Here is a 22,321-nt window from a genome sequence, read left to right as displayed (position 1 = left end):
TTTTGAGTGGAGGACATTTGTATGGAAGTCCATTCCTGCCAAAAAAAGGAAAAAAAGACGTTGGGAGTGACAGAAATACATTTGAAGTTTAAGATACAAAGTTCTGGTCTACGATCTCACACTTATTATCTCAACATTTAAACTCACCATCTTTTTCTTTAATTTGAAGTAGCCTATCCATCCCTGATTATTTTCATTTAATGAAATTATTATTATCTGGATTTTTAGGCAAGCTCTCTCTATCAGCTTTTAGCTTAGCTTATATTAACATTTTTAAAAATACTATATCATAATTTTGACATAGGAAATAAAAGTGTGGATTTAGAATCATAATTTTTCTATAATTTTCCATAGTATTTTTTTAAACATTCTTTTAGTATGCTTCCATACGCTGAGATTTGTAGGACATAATAAAACAAATTATGGATTGTATATCTTTACTTTCCAAAAAATTCAGCCAAAATTAAACTGGCAGCAATTCCATTATTATTTAAATTATATAAAAAATTAAATTTGTCCAAAATATTATTTTGTTTCATTTAGTTAGTTCACATTCTAGGTTTATTTTTTACTTTCTTGCCAAGCCATTTATAATTTTTATTTTTATTATTATTTTTTTTTTATTATCATTACATCTTTTTGTTGAATGTTTTTTAGGAAAACACTTTAGTTTCTGAGTTTGTTTTCATTAGTAAGAATAGCACTGATATTTGACTCTCTGATCTGTATCAACAGAGAAACTAAAGATCATCACACCGCTGAAGGACACCGAGGCAAAAGAAAGTCAGGAGATCGTCCTGAACTGCGAGGTGAACACTGAGGGAGCGAAGGCCAAGTGGCTGAAGAACGAGGAGACAATCTTTGAGAGCAGCAAGTATGTGATGGTCCAGAGAGACAGCGTCTTCTCCTTGAGGATCAAAGATGCCCAGAAGGGTGACGAGGCCCACTACAGCATCAACCTGACCAATCATAGAGGAGAGCACGCCAAGAGCTCCTGCAACCTCACTGTCAAAGGTCAGTGATTTACAGCGTCATGTTAATGTCATGTTTGGGTTCAGTTTTCTCATCTTGCTCGAGTTTAACGTGTTTTTTGTTGCGATGTTTGTGTTGCTCAGAGGAGAGTCTGAGGATCGTGGTTCCTCTGGAGGACATTGACACTCAGGAGAAGAAGACTGTCAGCTTCTCTTGTAAGGTCAACAGACTCAAAGCCACTCTGAAGTGGATGAAGGGCGGCGAGGAGATCGTCCTCAACAAACGCATCCACTACAGAGTCGACAAAGACAAGCACACGCTGACCATCAAAGACTGCGTGTTGGCCGACGAGGGCGAGTACACCGCCGTGGCGGGAGACGACAAATCTACAGCCGAGCTGATCATCAGCGAGGCGCCAACAGACTTCAAAACACATCTAGAGGACCAAACCATCACTGAGTTTGAAGACGCAGAGTTCACGTGCAAACTGACGAAAGAGAAAGCCGACGTCAAGTGGTACAGAAACGGACGTGAGATCAGAGAAGGACCAAGGTATGTCATCCCGCCACGGTCAATGATTTTAAACTCCACTAGACCCTCCATCTTAACAAAGTTATGTTTTGGTCCTTAGGTTGAGACTTTAAAGTGTTTTTCCTTGTTTTCAATGTTAAGGGCGTTTAACATTGCACAGAAAGAAATACACACGCAGATAAAAGCTGATTATTTAAGGACATGACTGGAGTTTCATTTGTGCCACTTAATTGTTTCAACAGAAATTAAAGGAAACCAACTACAAAATGCTATTGCTCTGTCTATCCGGTTACTTTGAAGCAGTTTTTGGTACTTTCATACGTCAGCAGAGCTTGTTGAGCTTGAAGAGTGACCAGCTTCTGAATAAACACATTTTTCTGTGACGTTGAAACACTCAAACAGACACAGCAAATCTGCACCTGTTCATATCTTTATATTGAAATTGTTTGCAATCACATTGGTTCTAATTTCCACCTTAAATCTAAAGTAGAGAATTCATTTTAGAGCTTTGACATGTAACAAAAAGTTATGTGAATTGCATTTGATGTGCTTCATCGTTCACTGAATATAATCAGTTCTGATGTGTTTGCTAAAATAATGATAATAATTTAATTTTTTCAGATACACATTTAAGAAAGAAGGAAAAATTTGCACCTTGCATATCAAGGAGTGCAGACCAGACGATGAATGTGAATACGCTTGTGGCGTAGAAGACAAGAAATCCAGAGCGAGGCTATTTGTTGACGGTGAGTTCCTCAAAATTTACTGTATGAACTTTTCCTGTTCTGCTTTCCGCTCTCAATAAACTCTCATCATGATTCTGTCCTGCAGAGACCCCCGTGGAGATCATCAGACCACCACAGGACGTGTTCGAACCTCCTGGCACAGACGTTGTGTATGAGGTGGAGCTCAACAAGGACAGAGTGGAGGTGAAGTGGTTGAGGAACAACATGACGGTTGTTCAGGGAGACAAATACCAAATGATGAGCGAGGGTAAAGTCCATAGACTGCAGGTCTGTGAGATCAGACCTCGAGACCAAGGAGAGTACAGAGTCGTCGTCAAGGATAAAGACGCCAAGGCCAAGCTGGAGCTGGCAGGTAAGAAATTAAAAGAAGTGAAATATTCGTTGTACAAATCTCAAAAAATCACAAGATTTTGGTGGTTAAGGTTCCTTTAAATCACATAGATTAGATTATTATATTGATTTCAGTATAAATATCAATAGTAGACATACAGACCTGACAAACAGAGATACATTTAATTCCTTTAAGCTATGGGAATGTGAGTAATCAAATTAAAGTTTATTTTCTTTAAAAAGAAGCAAAAATCTGAAAAAAACACATTTTGTTGGTCTGAATATTCCCATTACATTCTGTAAAGATTATCCAAAAGCAGAGTTCAGTATCTGCAGTTTTTTATGTATTACGTGGTCAAATAATCTACCTAAAAACACATAAATGACAACTTCTCTGTTACCCAGTTTGCAAGCCGCCCGCTTTACCACTTGTGTAGTTACTGCTGATAAACTACTTGAGTAAACAAATAAAACAGAATACCAGGCTGATGGAGAACATGCATCCAGGTGTTCTTGTCTCCATGACAACATCTACCCCCTCCCTCCTCTTGCAGCTGTGCCTCAGATAAAGACCACAGACCAGAGTTATGTCACAGATGCCGGAAAGCCCATCACCATGGCAGTCCCCTACAGTGCGTACCCGAAAGCGGAGGCTGACTGGCAGTACGACAGCACGAGTCTTTCCAAAGACAACATCCACACCTCTGCTGACCGCACAGAGTACCGCCTGAAGGACCCCAAGAAGAGCGACCAGGGCCGCTACAAGATCATCATCAAGAACAAACACGGAGAGGGAGAAGCCTTCATCAACCTGGACGTTATTGGTGAGTTCTCTGACACAAACACAAAACTATGACCTGTTTGTTATCATGTCGGCATTTTTTTTGCATAACTTGTTAAGTTTAGCTTCCACAGGTTTTTACATAGTCATGTTAAGGCAAATTAACATTAAGATAATTATGAAATACTGGATTCTTTAACTTGTCAAATTTACTAAGTGAGAAAATTACACTAACATTAGATGTTGGAACCACAGCTCCAGTATCATGTTTCAGATTTTCAGGAACAAGAGCTCTGTAAAGAAATACCACTAATATAATGTACTCAATAGAATATAAATATATATAATATAAACAAAATAAAAGACTTTAAGATTTAGTTATGATCAACTGAAAGTCACTTTAAACAGCTGAAATGTATATTTTCAACAGCTTTCCTAAAATTTCAATGTAAAAAAAAATTTCTTAGTCTACTGAGAAGCTTTACTCACTCTTCTGACAATATATGTCTGAAAATCCTCGTATTAATTGAGTTCATCTTATGCTGAAGACATTTTTTTCCCTGTGCCTCATCTCCAGACGTTCCTGGACCTGTGAAGAACCTGCAGGTAGTCGACACCGCCGATGGCGAGGTCAGTCTGGCGTGGGAGGAACCGGAGAGCGACGGAGGCAGCAAAGTCATCAGCTATGTGGTGGAGAGACGCGATGTGAAGCGCAAGACCTGGACGCTGGCCACCGACCATGCTGAGAGCCCGGAGTACACAGTGACCGGACTCCAGAGGGACTCCATGTACCTATTCAGAGTCTGCGCTCGCAATAGAGTCGGCAGCGGACCCAACGTAGAGACCGACAAACCTGTACAGGCCAAGAACAAATTTGGTGAGAATGATTTTGTGTCATGTGGTCTTTTTAAAAAGGGCATTTTTTCTATGTCTTTATATGTTGAAGTGCAAAAAAGGATTTAAACATGATGTAATAGGTATTTTTTATTTGTAAGATGCACGTATATGTGAACAATAGTGGTCCAACAATTGATCCATGAAGTACACCACAATTCCTATTTTACAGATAAAATGCGATTGATAAAACTTTCCACCAACAGCCAGATTCCCCAAACCGTCAGAACATTGCTCTCAGTTTACTCAGTTATCCTCTGTTTATTATTGTGTTCAGATGTTCCCGATGCTCCACTGAACGTGATCGTCGGAAACGTCAACAAGTTTGGCTGCACCGTCTCCTGGGAGCCTCCTGAGTCAGACGGAGGTTCTCCCATCACCTCTTACATCATTGAGCTGCGTGACAGGACGTCGGTGAAGTGGTCGCCGGTCCAGTTGACCAAACCTGATGAGCTTAGCTCCATTATCAATGACGTCATTGAGAACAAAGAGTACATCTTCAGAGTCAAAGCTCAGAACAAAGCTGGCGAAGGCAAGCCCAGTGCCGCCTCACACCCCGTCAAGATCATGGATCCCATCGGTGAGTCTGGCTAGCTGAAATGATGAGTTCTGTTATATTAGGTAGTTATAAAAGTATACAGGTCTGACTCTAACCCTTAGACGTTATCTTACATTGCATTAGCACATCAGTGTCTGTCCCCCCCCAGTAATATTTAACTGTTTCTGTCCATCCCCTGCAGAGCGCCCAAGTCCCCCTCTGAACCTGGCCTGGCAAGACCAGAACAAGAGCTCAGTGCAGCTCACCTGGGAGACTCCTCAGAGGAACGGAGGCAGCATGATCACCGGATACATCATCGAGCGCAGCGAGGATGGCACTGATAAGTGGCTACGTTGCAACGCCCGCCTCTGCCCTGACCTCTTCTACAAGGTATAGCTGCATGCTTATCAAACTCTGAAATAAGACTTTAAATACATGTCTTAATGTAATAAACTCAAAGCTTTCTGACTGATTACAAAAACTCTAATAGGAGTAATTTGCTTCTTTGCTCACTCAAACACTTCTGTGTATATAATTTTTTTTTCTGTTTTTCAGCATGTTAAATTTGACATTTGTTGTTTCAGGTTTCTGGTCTGAAATACGGAACAAAGTACATCTACAGAGTGTTCGCTGAAAATGCCGCCGGAGTGTCTGACCCATCGAACGTCATCGGACCTCTGCTGGCTGACAACCCACATGGTGAGACAGACAGTTGTTTTTATTGTCACTGAGTCTTTAATCTTTTTTATTGTGAGTTTTTAATGTTCATCTAATGAAGAGAACATTTTTCTGTACCCATCATACCCATTTTAACCATCATGCCTATCTCTCCTCTCTCCAGTCGGTCCAACCTTTGACCTGAGTGCGTTCAAAGATGGCCTGGAGGTGATCGTCCCTCATCCTCTCACCATCAGAGTCCCCATCACTGGATACCCAACACCCGTCGCCAAGTGGACCTTTGGAGAGAAGGAGCTGACCGCCGCCGATGAGCGCATCACTGTGACAACCAAGTCCACATTCGTAGAACTCATTGTCACACCAAGCGTTCGCCCAGACAAAGGCACCTACACCCTGCAGCTGGAGAACGATGTCACGTCTGTCTCCGGAGAGATCGAGGTCAACGTCATCGGTATGCCATGAAAACAAAAATATTTATTTTGACAGAAAACATTTCAGTAATACTGAGCAAATCTGGGGAAACAGCTGACCTGAAGCAGTTTGTGATGAGCTACACACAGATTGAAGAACAGTTAACAGGACAAAGCCTGCTTGTTTTTGGTTGTGGTTGTGGTATCATCGTACTGTATATCTGTCTGTGTCCTCCAGCGGCGCCCAGCGCTCCAAAAGATTTCAAGGTTCCAGAGGTGACCCGGCAACACGTCCATCTGAGCTGGGAAGCTCCAGAGCACGACGGAGGAAGTCCTCTGACCGGCTACCAGGTGGAGAAACGGGACGTATCTCGCAAGACCTGGGTCAAGGTACGACATTAGCATCCACATACTGAACATAGTATCTGTTTAATCACCTGTAATCATCATTTTTTTAATTACAGACTTTAGAGGTCTAATGTAAAAATGGTTATATGAGAGGAACATACTGGAGCTAGTTCAGATGTTCCTAAATTCAATTTTTTTTTACATGAAGGATCAAATCTAGGGCTGTAATAAATGCTTATAAACTCATAAGCATGATACAAATCAAATACGGCCAAACCAGTCAAGTGAAGGTCAGTCTCAGAGAGGAACTCTTCAACTTGTCTGGTTATTGTCTGGTAATTCTGAGTTTTCTCTTGTTCAGGTGGTCACAGGTATCCAGGATCAGGAGTTCACAGTCACAGATGTGATTGAAGGGAAGGAGTATCTGTTCCGAGTCACCGCCTGCAACAAGTGTGGACCAGGAGAGCCGGCATACATTGACGAGCCCGTCAATGTCTCCTCTCCCGCAAGTGAGTCTTTGTAGTCAACACATTAACCAAATAAGACAAAAGTTGAGAGATTTTAATTCTTTTTCTATCTTTCGGTTTGACAAAGTCTGAAGTTTACTTCCATAATTGTGAAAAAAATTAAATAAAATACAATTAAAAAAATTAAAAAACACACAGGATTTAGATATCTTGAGAGGACAGAGAAGTTAGGTCTTAGAAACTTTCTAAGCCCATGTCTTGTTTCCCCTCCAGCGGTCCCCGATCCTCCAGAGAACCTGAGGTGGAGAGACAAGTCAGCCACTGCCATCTTCCTGACCTGGGAGCCCCCGAAGTATGACGGTGGTAGCGGCATCAGAGGCTACAATGTGGACCGCTGCCAGAGAGGAACTGATAAATGGGAGCCCTGCGGAGACATGGTTCCCGAGACGAAGTTCCAGGTGACGGGTCTGGTCGAGGGCCAGTGGTACGCCTACAGAGTCCGAGCCCTGAACCGACTCGGAGCCAGCAGACCCTGCAAGCCCACCGATGAGATCCAGGCTGTTGATCCCAAAGGTAAAGGTTCTCGGATCGTCTTCCTGTGTGAAGAATCTGAGGGATGTTTTAACATTCACAATATATGAGCCAAGTCCAAATTATCTTGAGGCAGTGGAGCTCTTCAAAAGGAAATAAAACCTTTGCACTGAAATACTCAAAATTTACCACCGAATTTATGTGTACAGGCAGAATCAAGAGCGACATAATCAAAATAACCAAAGAAAGTAAAGTTATTTTAGTGTCATTGTTGTGATAACTAACAGACACCAAACACTGTGGACTGCTGGTAAAATACACATTAATCATGGAGGAAGGGTTAGTTATTTGTTTTAGTTATTTTCAGGATAATAAACATAGCAGTAATTGTATGAAATTTCATTAGTTTTTGATTAATTTAACAATTCAGCAAACCCCCTCTTACTGTTGATCATCTGTCTGTGCAGAGCCTCCAGAGATCCAGCTGGACGCCAAGCTGCTAGCCGGTCTGACCGCCAAGGCTGGCAAAAAGATTGAACTCCCAGCCGAGGTGACTGGAAAGCCAGAGCCCCGTGTGAAATGGACCAAGGCCGACTTGGTCCTCAAACCAGACGACAGGGTGTCCATCGACACAAAGCCAGGACACTCGACCGTCACCATTGCCAAGACCCAGAGAGATGACAGCTCCACCTACATTATTGAGGCCACCAACAGCAGTGGTCGTGCCACCGCCACCGTTGATGTCAATATCCTCGGTGAGTAAGATAACAGCTGATGGTGCTAAAATAGAATGTAAAGTTAATTTTCCTGGTGAATTAAATGTCAAATATGACGTCTCCTCACAGATAAGCCAGGGCCTCCTGCTGCCTTCGACATCTCTGAGATAACCAATGAGTCCTGCTTCCTGTCCTGGAACCCTCCGCGTGATGACGGCGGCTCCAGAGTCACCAACTACATTGTTGAGCGCCGAGCTGCAGACAGCGAAGTCTGGCACCGGCTGTCCTCCACCATCAAACACACCACATACAGAGCTGTGGATCTGGTCAAGTTCAAGGAATACATCTTCAGAGTCTTTGCTGAGAACCAGTTTGGTGTTGGAGCACCAGCTGAGCACCCATCCATCATCGCCAGATACCCCTTCGGTAGGTCACCTGAGGAGAGTGTAGGGTCCTGCTTACAGTATGGATTTGTATAGTAAAGTAAAGATTCATTATGTCACAGTTGTGAGAGTAAATTATCACTTAATTTAGCTTAACTTCATTTAGATTGGACCAAAGAACGACTCAGGCTACATTACTAATCAGCCAATCAACATTAAACAAATTCTTGGGTCAAAGCAGAAAAAACAAATCTGAATTTAGAATAACACATTGTTCATATTTCTTCAATCAGCTGTTCATAAAGTTTTAGCATAACTCTTTGGGTAACACAACAGCATATGACAACATGGATACCTTTAAATGGTAGCTGCAGTTATCTTCTGCTGGCTTTCTTTCTGGACTGGTCCATCTCTGGTTTAGGAAGATGAGACATGGGTACTTTGTTTCAAGGTTTTTTGGATCTGTGAAGAATTCTTATTTAAAAAGTGTAGTGCTGATGACATTTAATGAGATGTTTTAATGTGAGTGTGGTGGCTAACATCCCTCCTGCCCTCTCCTCAGACACTCCTGGAGCTCCATACAAGCTGGAGGGATCAGACATCGCCAAGGACTCCCTGACTCTGAACTGGTACGAGCCAGATGAGGATGGAGGAAGCCCCATCACTGGATACTGGGTAGAGAGATACGAACCCGACCACGACAGGTGGATTAGATGCAACAAGCTGCCCATCAAAGATACCAACTACAGGTGACCCTGACTGCTCTACTGTCTGATATCTGAAGTTTCATACGTGCTTCATTGATAAATGCTAACATGTCGTGTGTGTTGGTGTTTTCCTCTGCAGAGTCAAAGGTCTTCCCACCAGGAAGAAGTACAAGTTCAGAGTCCTGGCTGAAAATCTGGCTGGAACTGGAAAACCAAGCAAGGAGACCGAGCCGATCCTCGTCAAAGATCCTATTGGTACAAAACTTTTTATTCATTCTTATCTAATTATTAATAATCACATGTGACTAAAGTTTGACAATTGCTGTCTTGTTGTTACTCTTAATCTTACTCTCTATGAGCATCTAAAATGTGTTAAAAAAAAATCACTGTCACTTGTTTTCCAGATCCTCCATGGCCTCCTGGCAAACCCACAGTGAAGGATGTAGCTAAGACTTCCTGCTTCCTGATGTGGACCAAACCGGAGCATGACGGCGGAGCAAAGATCGATGGCTATATCATTGAGATGCTGAAGAGCGGCACAACGGACTGGATCCGTGTGGCGGAGAACATCAGCATTGTGGAGCACTTCCTGAAGGGCCTGATGGAGAAGCAGGAGTATTCATTTAGGGTGCGAGCGGTCAATGTGGCCGGAGAGAGCGACCCGAGTGAGCCCAGCGACCCCGTGCTCTGCAAGGAGAGACTCAGTAAGACAAACTGACAGAACATGTCAACCTGACTCTAGAACAGAAACAAACATGTCAGACAGAACATCAATAAATCAATCAATCAAATTTTATTTGTATAGAACCTTTCAAACAAATCAAACGTCATTCAGCTTTGTTAAAAATGGATTTAGAGACTAATGCACACCAAAAATACTAATAAATGAATAAGACAACAATAAAAGATGGGTAGTTAAGATAATAAAAGATTAAAAAAAATAAAAAAAAGATAATACAAGCAATAAAAATAACAATAAAAAATAAAATTATGGAATTTCTGGAGGATCTGAGGGGCCTTCCTGGTTCATAACCCAAAAGCATTTCTGAGAGGTAGTCTGTTGCAAGGCCATCAAGTGCCTTATAAATTAATAAAAGAATTTCAAAAACAATACCAAAACTAACAGGTAACCAGTGGAAAGACTTTAAAATAGGTATAATGTGTCCTCCTGGTCTTAATCAGCACTTCTGCAGCAGAATTTTGAATTAATTGTAGCTGATTAATTGTATTCTTCAGTAGACCAGAAAGGAGAGCGTTACAGCCGTCTAGCCTGCTAGTTATAAAAGCATGCGTTTTTTGGGACACCCAGCACATGAGTCTTGAAATAAAAATCAGAATCAAAATAACTCCTAGATTTCTTGCCTCTTGGCTTGGGTTGAGTCCCAGTGTGTTCAGTTTGGAGGCCAGTTTCTCTGTCTGAGCCTTTGAACCAAGGATCAGTACGGTTTAACCGTGACATCCAGGCCTTTATATCATCAGGAGACACAATCACATAGAGCTGAGTGTCATCAGCATAGATGATGACACTGCCCAGGGGTAGCATGTCTAGATTAAAAAGTAGCCGTCCTAAAATTGATCCTTGTGGTACTCCACAGGTAACCTCATAGTGTTTGGAGGAGTGGTCATTTACAGATTTAGTGTGAGTTTAAAAAGGTACTTAGCTGATTAAAAACTAGTATCTCTAAAATTTTGCTTAAAAAAGGGAGATTTGAAATTTGTTCTAAAATTGCTGGGTGTTAAAATATCCAGGTTCCCTTTCTTTAAGAGGTTTTATTAGAGCAGTTTTAAAATCAGTGGGGAAGACACTAAGCTGTAGGGAGTGATTTACTATGACAAGGATGTATTCAGATACAGAATTTAAATAGTTTTAAAAAGTGAGGTAGAAATTGGGCCATGATGTTCGAATTGCCTTGTTGGAATTTTTAAGTGTTTTCAGTTAGAATATTGTGATGTATTACTAATTTTGTTTTTCACCGTCTGCGCTCAGCTATTCTCAACCTTTGTTTAGTTATTTTCCTGGTTTTAACAGGAGCAACTGCGTCAAACACTGTTTTCATTTTATGGTTAAAATCATTAACTAAGTTTTCACAGTTTTTAATCAACAATTAAAATGCAAGTATCATAGCTCGTATGAATGACAGATAGCAGGTCTGAGAATTCCGTTAAAAAAGAGGGGACATGTCAAGTTGACATTTTGGACAGTAAAATGCTGATTATCAGAGGCGCAACATGTTAAATAACTCACTTCATTCTTTCATGAATTCCTCAGACCCCCCTTCAGTTCCTCGCTGGTTGGATGTCATTGGCATCAGCAGGAACAGTGCTGACTTGAAGTGGACGGTCCCTGAGCGCGACGGAGGCTCACCCATCACCAACTATGTGGTGGAGAAACGAGACGTCAGGCGTAAAGGCTGGCAGACCGTGGACACCACAGTCAAAGAGCTGAAGTACACTGTGACTCCGCTCAATGAAGGATCACTGTACGTGTTCCGTGTTGCAGCTGAGAACGCTGTGGGCCTCGGTCCGTTCTGCGAGCTGGGAGACTCTGTGCTGGCCAAAGACACTTTCAGTAAGTTAGAGAGGAATTTATGCCACATAGAGACTGTTTTTATTGTTTATCTGTGGGAGTTAAGGTGTTTGCTCCATCGATGTAGGATGAAAAGGTTTTGTCTGTTCCTTGCAGCTACTCCCGGGCCACCATATGCCCTCACCGTATATGCCGTGACCAAAAGATATGTGGACCTGAACTGGGAGGCGCCCAAAAACGATGGTGGCAGACCCATCCTCAGGTAGGGTTTCAGTCCTGAAAACACATTACCAGTTTTAAGTAAAAGTAGCTTTCAAAATACTCCATTTGAAGCAACAAAATGTATTTGAAATATCAAAAGTAAAAGTAAATATTATGTTGAATGAGTCCTTTCAGAGTGTTATATTATTATACATTTTATATCACTGAATTATTATGATCATTGCAATGTCTAATTAGCATGTTAATGTTGTAGCTGGTGGAGGTGAAGCTCATTTTATCTGTAAAAGTTGTCATATTTTAGATGATCACATGTTTTTTTATGTAAAAGCGTAATGTGTACGATAACAACAACTGTCAGATAAAATTAACGGAGTAAAAAGTATAATATTTTAGAGCTGATTAGTCGATTTACTGAAAATTAATCTGCAACAGATTCCATAATCAATTCATCTTTTTAGTCCATTTTCAAGCAAAAATGCAAATAATTCACTGATTCCAGCATCTCAGATATGAGGGTTTGATGTTTTTCTCTGAATGAATCCAGGAAATAATCAGCAAATTAATTGATTATGAAGACAACAGTTCAGTTGCAGCCTTACAATGAATGAAATGAAATGTGTTGTAGTAGAAGTATAAAGTCTCAGACAATTAAAATACTCAGGTAAAGTATAAGTACCTGAAAATATACCGTACAGTACTCAAATGAATGTACTTTGTCCACCACTGCCGAATACTGATCTGAATACTTGATATCCAATTCAGATTTGACTAAAATGTAAACGGGACATGTTGCAGCAACAGTTTAATTTCCTCATGTTTGGTGTCGGCCTTGTTACGGTATGAACCTCGTCTTTCGTTGACTCTGTTCTGTAGGTATTCCGTGGAGAAGAAGGAGAAACTCGGAACTCGCTGGGTGAAGTGTGGCAAGACTTCAGGTCCTGACTGTAAATACAGAGTGACTGACGTCATCGAGGGAACAGAGGTTCAGTTCCAGGTCCGCGCCGAGAACGAGGCCGGTGTTGGACATCCGAGCGAGCCCACTGAGATCCTCACTATTGAAGATCCAACAGGTAAGTTGTTAAATCTGACATCAGATAAAGAAATTCCTTCCCCAGTAATGACTAATAAATACCTTACAGTACCAGCCACTCAGAATTGCTGTCCATTCAGATTAGTACAGATCTGTATCAAGCGGCAACCTCCAGGGCTGAAAAATGGACGCTAGGCGTAAACGCAGCAAAGGTTATATGTTTCAAAACGAAAACTTATTACTGTGGAAGTAGCCTGAGTCTGACTATAGGCAACACCTCCTTATTTTGAAGGTCGTGGCCCTAAACCGACCATAAACTGCAACTCTGGGCTTCAAACCGGCTCCGATGCAAAACGATGGGTGACATCCAAGCCACAACCTCTGGGGCTGTAAAATGAAGCCAATGAGGAAGTGCCAAAAACTGCAGTTCCTTGAATGGCCACTTGAGGCTCCAAAAGCGAGTCAATCCCCATAGACCCCTATGTTAAAATGCCCAACTTTACAGCAGAAATAAACATGTTTACAGCCTGGTACAAACAACGGTTTTGGTCTCTGTAGCTAATTTCCTCTTTCATGACAACTGTACGGGAGGTGAATTTTTTTATAACTCACCCGTTTAAATTTAATTAAGCCATAAAGTTATGCATAATGAAGGACATGGCTGCTTTGAGTGACAGGTCCGCCAGCCGCTAGGTGGCTTGTTTCAGCCATTCGGCCCCGCCTCTTTGCCCATTTTTGATTGGCTGGGAGTTTGGCAGCGTCACGCACTGCCAAGATGGCGACGGCCGGAGCTTCAAAACCGCTCTTCAGAAACCAACGGGTGACGTCACGCTAACTACGTCCATATTTTTATACAGTCTATGATTTGTAAGGGCCCTGTCATGGACCAGCTGGCAATTCTGGGCGGCTGCATCTGTATTTGAAATGATCCTCACACAAGTGTTCTGTTTCTTTCGCTCCCTGATCATCTCTTTTCTAATTACTTAAAATCTTAATTGAAACACGGTATACTACTTGTCTGTTATCTGTTAGGAAACTCAATAAATAGAGTTTTGAAATAAAACTGTCTGTCCTCTCCCTTCCAGGTGTCCCGTCTCCACCCATTGAACTGCATGTGACTGGAGCCAGCAGGGACTTCCTGTCCATTGCCTGGAAACCTCCGCAGAGGGACGGCGGCTGCCCCATCACCGGCTACCACATTGAGATGTGCGAGGCTGGAACAGAGAAATGGATGAGGGTCAACTCCCGTCCAGTGAAGGAGCTGAAGTACCGCGTTGAGGAGGGCATCGTCCCCGAGAAGGAGTACATCCTGAGAGTGAGAGCCATCAATTCCGTCGGAGTCAGTGAGCCGTCCGACATCTCTGAGAACGTCTTTGCTGCAGACTCTGACTGTAAGAACGTCCACCGGGCTCACTGATGCTAGCTTAACATTTTAACACGGTTATTTTATTTGACACCTGCTCTTTTCCGTGTTTCCAGGCAACCCGACACTTGACTTCCAGACTCTGGACCTGGTTGTCGTGGAAACAGAGAAGCTGCACATCCCAGTTCCCTTCAAAGCCGTCCCCTCACCCAGAATCACCTGGCACAAAGATGGCAAGGAGCTGAAGGCTGACGAGCGCCTCGGCTTCAGGTCAGCGCAACGTTTTATCAAATTCAGGCTGTGAATTTATTCTTCCTCCAAATTCAGATCAGATATAAACTAAGAATGCAATTACACTGTCAATCCTATCAATATACAGGGTTTATTTTAGTTTCCATATAGTCACTGAGTCCATGTTATTTCACAGACATTAACCAGTAAAGTCAGTTAGTTATTTTCTTTATTGCTTTTTGAGTGTTAAAAAAAAGACAGTTTCCAACACAAAAATATCAGCAAATCTATCCGTTATCAGATCAGAATAATTGATATCTGTCTGTCATCTTAAACCTGTCTGTATCTGATTGGCCTGTTCTTAGTCAGTGTGAGCAGCAGTGGCTGATGGGATTGTTTGTGCTCAACAGGAAGGAGTATACTTCCTGTCACCTGGAGGTCGAAAGCAGTCTTCACGCTGATGCTGGACAATACAAAGTCACCCTGGAGAACAAACTGGGAGCCGCCAGCGCCACCATCAACGTCAAAGTCATCGGTACCCAAACACATTCCCATCACAGCTCTGAACTAATCACAGAACTCACTAAACATTGTCTTCTTCTTAACCTTTCTTACTTTTCTCTGTGAGGTTTGTTCCGAGAAACTTTCTAAACATCACAAACTCTTTGTGTCCGTGTTTTATTCACAAAAATGATCCCAAAGAGTGAAAAAAAGAATCAGAAACCAGCAGACAAACCAGCATTCATATTAGAGGAGCTGAAACAATTAGAAAATATGAAAATATGCCATTTCAGGACAAATCTGTTCATATGAGTTCTTCTTGCATGAGGTCCGTTGTGTTTGAACTCTTAGCAGTAGATGATTTTTAATACGTCTCTGTGTCTCTGTCTTCAGGTCTTCCTGGTCCCTGTAAGGAAATTGTGGCCTCAGAGATCACCAAGAGCTCCTGTAAAATATCCTGGGATCCTCCTGACTACGACGGTGGTACCCCGATTCTTCACTACGTCCTGCAGGTTTGTAGGATGTTTTTATTTATGATGGTTTTAAATCTGTTTTTATAAAATGATGTCGCTCATATTTCTTAAGTTTGTTCATTGTTCATGTTTTCCTGTGCTCTCTGGCAGCGGCGTGAGGCCGGCAGGAGGACATACATCAACCAGATGTCAGGGGAGAATAAGGTGAGCTGGCCCATCAAAGACCTGATCCCTAATGGAGAGTACTACTTCAGAGTCCAGGCCGTGAACAAGATCGGAGGAGGAGAGTTCGTCGAGCTCCGTCACCCAGTCATCGCCCAGGACCAGAAACGTAAGCAAACACCATGACATTTAATTTATGGTATGATGCAATTAATATGTAAATGACAGTTTATGTTCAGTAGAAATTTAACTGAAATCCACATTGTGTCCCGTCTCATTCCAGATCCCCCCGACCCACCGGTGGACGTGGAGACCCAGTTCCCCACATCTAGCACCATCACGCTGACCTGGAAGCCTCCAATGTACGATGGTGGCTCCAAGATCATGGGATACATCCTGGAGAGGCAGCAGAAGGGCGAGGACAAGTGGGAGAGGTGCAATGACTTCCTGGTGCCTGTCCTGTCCTACACTGTCAGAAGGCTGACGGAGGGCAAGAGCTACGCCTTCAGAGTCAAAGCTGAAAATGCAGCGGGGGTCAGCGAGCCATCTCGCAGCACGCTGTTTGTCAAAGCATCGGACGCTGTTGGTAAGGATTTTTTCACTTCCCTCTTCTAACGTCGCCATGTTTACTGCTGAACTTTATGTTCACCTTTCTCTGTTCTTTCTCAGATCCTCCGAAAGTGTTCCTGAGCGGCAGCCTGCAGTCTGGCCTGAACGTGAGGCGAGGCTGCCAGATCTGCCTGGACGCCAATATTTCCGGCTCACCATACCCTCAGATCACCTGGTACTGGAACAACAAGATCATCCGACCTGAACCACTCCGCAAGAGGCCTGAGAGACCCCTGAAGAAGAAGTTGGAGAAGAAGGAAGAAAAGAAGAAGGAGGAAGGTGAGGGAGAGAAGAAGGACGCAGAGGTGAAGGAAGGAGAAGAGAAGAAGGAGGAGGAGAAGAAGGAGGAGGAGAAGAAGAAAGAAGGAGAGGAGAAGAAGGAGGAGGAGAAGAAAGAGGAGGAGAAGAAAGAGGAGGAGAAGAAGGAAGCAGAGGAGAAGAAGGAGGAGGTGGTGGAGCCCGAGGTGGAGGAGACCGACTACCCGACGCTGACCGAACGACTGTCCATTGATAACAGCCGGAGGGGCACGTCCTCCGTTGTAATCACGGACTCGATCCGTCTTGACCATGGCGTCTACATGGTGAAGGTGGAGAATGACCACGGCATCGCCTCCGCTACCTGCGAGGTCAATGTGCTCGGTAGGAATTTAACTCTATTCTGACATTACATTTAAATGTAATTTATGTGTCTGGCGTTTCCCAGTATAATTATGTAGATAGGTGCATACATTTTAAAGGCAAATATAGAGTTTTTAACAAATTTAAACACATTTAACTTTAAGTATAATTTGAAGAAACAGGATTACATGTAAACATAAACAACGTTTCAAAAGCAGATCTAAGACCACTGTGAGATTGTTACAACATGACTATCAGTCAAAGTCAGACATCTTAAAATATAGTAAAACTTTTAGTTTTTGGTCAATTGTGAAGGACATTTGTCATCACTTTTACCAAAGTGGTGGACTGACCAACAGATCAACACCTCTGAAGCCACACCGCTACTGTGGCTATAAAATACATATAACAGATTCACTACTAATTAGTGAAAATAATTAATTGTTGTCAGTGAAAGTGGAATTTCAGAGGCTAAAAACACTGACTATCTCACCTATCTATCACAGACACTCCTGGGCCTCCGGTGAACTTCCGATTTGAGGAGGTGAGGAAGAACTCAGTGATCTGCAAGTGGGATCCTCCTATGGATGATGGCGGCAGTGAGATCCTCAACTACACACTGGAGAAGAAGGACAACTCGAAGCTGGAGATTGGCTGGAGCAGCGTAACCTCGACGCTAAGAGGATGCCGCTACCTGGTGCCCAAACTTATCGAGAAGAAGGAGTACATCTTCAGGGTTGTGGCTGAGAACAAGTTCGGCGCTGGTCCACCCTGCATCTCCAAACCACTCATTGCAAAGAATCCCTTCGGTATGTTGATATTTAGAAACAATTATTTTTACTCAAGTAATCTTATGTGGATTTCCAATTTGGGAGGTAAGTACTCCCAATGGCACTGACTATATGGAATGTAAGAGGCACTGTATTCATTTGAATTAGTGATTTAATTAGTAGTAGCAAATTATTAGTATTAGTATTAGTATTATTAGTAAATTAATTAGTCACACACATCTAATCCTATATTTATATGTCTTAATATGTTTTTTTTCTTCTGTGACTCATAAATGAAAGGGTTTACAAGCCGAGCCAACTGACATTAATTTCCACATTCAATATTGGATGTTCCTGCATTCTGCAGTTTTACTCATATTGATTTTTGCTTTGATAAATATGTTTTAAGTTTTGAACAAATTGCTCCTTTTTGTTTGCATAACCCGTTTCTTAGTTTTGTGAGGCTTCCATTTTTGATAGCTTACCATCTTTCTTAGCATGCATCTATGTTAGCTAACCATTTAAGTCACATATTACAAAGCTATAAACTTATAGTCTCTCTACATTGTTTCTAAACAATTTAACAATTAAACAACAACTAACTAAATTAATAATTTGTCTGGCTAGCAAGTAAGCTAAATAGCAAGTAGCTATTGGAAGCAGTAGCATCAAGTAGACATTGTGACATTTCAGATAACAAATTAGAATGAAATATTGTATTTTAAGTAAAAGTAAGTAATGATGAGCTGTTTGTTTATAGTGTTTTCAAAAATTATTCTAATTACATGGAAGTCAATGGGTCCAACTTCCACACCCATGTGTATCAATTATGTGCATTATTCAACTTCTGGGTGCTATTTAAGACTTGCAACATATATTTGAGCTTGAAGACAAAATAGCATGAATCAAATATGACTCACCTTTTATCTGCTGTGCCTCTCTCCTCCTCAGAACCTCCTGAGGCTCCTGAAAAGCCAGAGATTGATGACATCACAGCCCACAGTATGCTGGTCATCTGGAATGAGCCAAACGACAATGGCAGCCCCATCCTGGGATACTGGGTGGAACGCCGTGAGATCAACAGCTCCCACTGGGCTCGTGTCAACAGGTGAAGGAACTCCTGTTTTCTCTCTTGCCTTTGACTCAAAAGTTAGCATTAGTATTGGCAGATTTGTATGGAGATATGTCTGGGCATATTTCAGGGAAAATCTGTTTGCTGTGTTGTCTTATTCTCCTGCGTCCTGGTCTACAGAGATATCATCCCTGACACTGAGCTGAACGTTGAAGGTCTTCTGGAGGGGATGACTTACATCTTCAGGGTGGCGGCTGAAAACCAGGCTGGCCCCGGACAGTTCAGTATCCCCTCTGACCCCAAGACAGCTCAGGCCCCGATCTGTACGTAAACTAGTCTAAACTGTCTGTATGACTTTTATGTTGTTTCCATTTCTGTCAAATTGGAGGAATACATAATAATGTATAGTAATCACCAAATGCTTTGTTGTCATGATACTTTTCATGTGTCCTCCCCTTCTCTGAAATAGTTGCATCCTGTAAAAATACTAGTCGAAAACACTTAGACAGGGGAACACTAGACTCCTGAAGATACTGTCTATGGAACTTGGTCTCAGAGTTAACATGTCTGATTTGTGTGTGTTTGTGACCGTTTAGTGCCTCCTGGGCCACCAGTTGCCCGAGTGGTGGCAACTACTGACCTCTCCATCGACGTGGAGTGGGACCCGCCTGCCGACAATGGAGGAGGAGAGATTCTGGGATACCACGTGGATAAGGTCAGATCACAAATAGTCTTGATCTCAGCTATGTACCAGTATCACATTTAAAGTTTTATACTCAGAACTCAGAAACATGTCCAGAATATATATTACTCCCCTCTGCGACACAGACTGATGTTTCTCTCTTCAATGGTGTTTTTCAGGCCATGGCTGGTACTAAAGACTGGTCCAGGTCTACTGAGCGTCCCTGGAAGATGCGGGCTTTTACTGTCTATGGAGTCCGTGAGGGAGCAAAATACCTGGTCAGAGTCATCGCATGCAACGCTGCTGGAGAGGGCACACCAGGGTTCACGGAGTCTGTTTATGTCAAGAATCCTGCAGGTCAGCTGAAAAAATCAAGAAAGGGTTAAAAATAAGGAGAGCAAGAGTGGAATTTATTTAGGTTTAATGTCAACTAATCTCTTGTTGGTGCATTCTTTTCTTGGGTACTGGTTCATTCCCTTCCACAGAGATACCTGTGATTGAAATGGACCTGACCATCAAGCAAGGCGTGATCATCAGAGCAGGAGAGACACTCAGTTTGCCTGCCACAGTCACTGGTAAACCCTACCCGTCCATCACTTGGACGAAGGATGATGGCAAACCTGATAAAGATCGTGTGGCGATCCTCACAGAGGGCAACAATAGCATTGTTTCAATCAAGAACATCCAGAGGAAGGACAGCGGCAAATACCAGATCTCTGCCTGCAACCCCAGTGGCACCAAATCTGCCGCTGCCAGAGTGGAGGTCATGGGTGAGTAGAAGTGCTGGCATTTGTGGCAGGACTTAATGATGAAAATCAACAGTAAACTTGCAGTAAATAGATGCTATGGATAAAAAGAACACTAAAGGAAAATGTTGCTTTCGCCATAGACGTCCCCGGACCTGTCACAGACCTGAAGCCAGTGGTCGTCACTCGCAAGATGATCTTCCTGAACTGGGATGACCCTGAAGATGACGGAGGCAGTGACCTGACCGGCTTTGTTGTGGAGCGCAGAGATGCCAAGATGCACACATGGAGGCAGCCCATTGAAACTGCCTCGTCCAAGTGTGAGTGCGTGGGCATCATGGAGGGACAGGAATACATGTTCCGCGTCATCGCCAAGAACAAGTATGGCCTGGGCCCGCCTGTCGAGCTGGGACCCATCAAGGCTGTGGACCCACAGGGTGAGACCTAAAATCAATTGATTTTTATCACAACAAAAATGATCTTTTGTGAAGAGACCTCACTGTTTTAAAATATTAAATATAAAATCTGCTGGTTCTGCAGGGCCACCATCATACCCCGAGAAGTTCCACTACACCGAGCGCACCAAGAACTCTATCACACTTGCCTGGAGGCCACCTCGCAATGACGGCGGCAGCCCTGTTATCGGATACTTTGTGGAGAAGAAGAGGCACGACCAGCAGGCTTTCGAGCCCTGCAACACAGAGATCTGCCCCAACATGACCATGACAGTGGAGGGTCTGGACGAGGCCTTTATGTATGAGTTCAGGATCAAGTGTGCCAACCTGATTGGAGAGAGTGAGCCATCCATCCCACTGACTGTGGTCATCCAAGACGATGAAGGTAAGTGTGAATATTTGAAATCATTTTGAATACGAATTTCGACATTTTCATTTCATTAAGAACCGAACAAATCTAGAAACATTTTGAAATTAGAATAACCGTGTATTTTCCTCTTTATAATTAAGGGATGAAGGTAGGTTTTTCTTGAGACAACTTTAAATTATTAAAAGGGAGCAGTGTTTTTTCTAAAGGGTGTCACCTCAGGAATCTTTCCAGTGATGGCATGTTAGCCTGTGGGACCTTTAGTTTTAGAGTTTTTCTGATTTCTTTTGTTCTGTCTTGTCCCTCTCAGTTGCTCCTGAGATCCACATGCTGAAGCATTTCAAGGGCGACTCCGTTACTGTGAAGAGAGGCGAGCCTATCGAGATCCCCGCTGACGTCCTAGGCCTCCCCATCCCCAAGGTTGAGTGGTCCAAGGATGACGTGGTGATTGAGAAGCCAACTGAGACTCTGCTGATGGAGACGGTAGAGACTGGTAGGATGAACTGCAAGACCACGTTGTCCATCCCAGATGCCAACAGGAAGGACCGTGGCAGCTATACTGTCACTGCCTCCAACAACATGGGCTCAGCCAAGCACACCATCTCCGTCCTAGTGCTGGGTGAGTCAAAACTTGCTACTGATGCAATCAGAGGCAGAAAAGACAGGACATACAGTTAATTAAACAGAATATATTATAGTCTGTGACAGTTACACAATATCCAGCTGACAGCTCCCTAAATTAACTTCTGCTCTCCTCTCAGACCGGCCACTTCCTCCCAGAAATGTGACAGTATCCAATATCAAGGCGCAGTCTTGCTACCTCCATTGGGAAGCACCGCTGGATGATGGTGGCAGCGAACTGACAAACTACATTGTTGAGAAGAAGGACGTGATAACAGAGGAGCCAGAGTTGGAAGAGGGAGAGGAAGCTCCACCTGAACCACAGTGGGTGGAGGTTACCAACAGCATCATTGAAAGGAAATATGGGGTATGTCCTGATGACATAATCATAATAATAATAATGTGGTTCTCACAGGCCTTTAAGTCTTATTTGACTCTACTTCCTCCCTCTCCTACAGGTGTGGAACCTGGACACCAACAAGACATACCTGTTCCGAGTACGAGCTGAGAACCGCTATGGTAAGTCTGACCCCTGCACAACAGAGGACGTCCTTATCAAAGACCCCTTCGGCCTCCCCGGCCCACCAGAGAAACCCACTATCATCGAGCACTCCAAGACCTCCATGACCCTGAGCTGGGAGCCTCCCAGAGATAATGGTGGATCCTTGATTATTGGCTACTGGCTGGAGAAGAGGGAGAAAGGCACCAGCTACTGGGCCAAAGTCAACAAGATGCCAGTCACCAAGCGGAGTATGAAAGGCTGGGAGTACCAGGTGAGTTGCTGGTGCTTTGTTTTTGCATTAGCACAAAATTAATGTTTTAAGTGGAAAATAAAAAGTT

The 22,321-nt window shown here is 43.0% G+C and overlaps 1 protein-coding gene across 1 annotated transcript in view; it reads left to right on the top strand.

Moving 5' to 3' along the window:
- Window positions 1-22,321, top strand: part of ttn.2 (titin, tandem duplicate 2) — a 252,950-nt gene that overhangs the window by 148,960 nt on the left and 81,669 nt on the right. Inside the window, exons 124-162 of the mRNA XM_067602773.1 lie at window positions 736-1,014; window positions 1,116-1,524; window positions 2,125-2,249; window positions 2,335-2,601; window positions 3,134-3,403; window positions 3,938-4,237; window positions 4,532-4,834; window positions 4,995-5,182; window positions 5,377-5,491; window positions 5,634-5,921; window positions 6,119-6,270; window positions 6,590-6,737; window positions 6,969-7,268; window positions 7,694-7,981; window positions 8,072-8,368; window positions 8,888-9,074; window positions 9,172-9,287; window positions 9,437-9,736; window positions 11,302-11,601; window positions 11,716-11,821; window positions 12,655-12,851; window positions 13,897-14,202; window positions 14,291-14,444; window positions 14,816-14,940; window positions 15,300-15,418; window positions 15,530-15,710; window positions 15,825-16,127; window positions 16,211-16,789; window positions 17,275-17,577; window positions 18,490-18,646; window positions 18,791-18,933; window positions 19,207-19,325; window positions 19,472-19,649; window positions 19,778-20,062; window positions 20,182-20,475; window positions 20,579-20,878; window positions 21,171-21,479; window positions 21,622-21,848; window positions 21,940-22,254. Coding sequence (XP_067458874.1) covers window positions 736-1,014; window positions 1,116-1,524; window positions 2,125-2,249; window positions 2,335-2,601; window positions 3,134-3,403; window positions 3,938-4,237; window positions 4,532-4,834; window positions 4,995-5,182; window positions 5,377-5,491; window positions 5,634-5,921; window positions 6,119-6,270; window positions 6,590-6,737; window positions 6,969-7,268; window positions 7,694-7,981; window positions 8,072-8,368; window positions 8,888-9,074; window positions 9,172-9,287; window positions 9,437-9,736; window positions 11,302-11,601; window positions 11,716-11,821; window positions 12,655-12,851; window positions 13,897-14,202; window positions 14,291-14,444; window positions 14,816-14,940; window positions 15,300-15,418; window positions 15,530-15,710; window positions 15,825-16,127; window positions 16,211-16,789; window positions 17,275-17,577; window positions 18,490-18,646; window positions 18,791-18,933; window positions 19,207-19,325; window positions 19,472-19,649; window positions 19,778-20,062; window positions 20,182-20,475; window positions 20,579-20,878; window positions 21,171-21,479; window positions 21,622-21,848; window positions 21,940-22,254 — 9,332 coding nt within the window. The remainder of the gene's footprint in view (window positions 1-735; window positions 1,015-1,115; window positions 1,525-2,124; window positions 2,250-2,334; window positions 2,602-3,133; window positions 3,404-3,937; window positions 4,238-4,531; window positions 4,835-4,994; window positions 5,183-5,376; window positions 5,492-5,633; window positions 5,922-6,118; window positions 6,271-6,589; window positions 6,738-6,968; window positions 7,269-7,693; window positions 7,982-8,071; window positions 8,369-8,887; window positions 9,075-9,171; window positions 9,288-9,436; window positions 9,737-11,301; window positions 11,602-11,715; window positions 11,822-12,654; window positions 12,852-13,896; window positions 14,203-14,290; window positions 14,445-14,815; window positions 14,941-15,299; window positions 15,419-15,529; window positions 15,711-15,824; window positions 16,128-16,210; window positions 16,790-17,274; window positions 17,578-18,489; window positions 18,647-18,790; window positions 18,934-19,206; window positions 19,326-19,471; window positions 19,650-19,777; window positions 20,063-20,181; window positions 20,476-20,578; window positions 20,879-21,170; window positions 21,480-21,621; window positions 21,849-21,939; window positions 22,255-22,321) is intronic.

This window comes from Thunnus thynnus, chromosome 11 (genome assembly GCF_963924715.1).
Source record: "Thunnus thynnus chromosome 11, fThuThy2.1, whole genome shotgun sequence".
Classification (NCBI taxonomy): Eukaryota; Metazoa; Chordata; class Actinopteri; order Scombriformes; family Scombridae; genus Thunnus; species Thunnus thynnus.
Note: the sequence above shows the minus strand (reverse complement) of the source record. Positions and strands in the feature narration are given on the sequence as shown.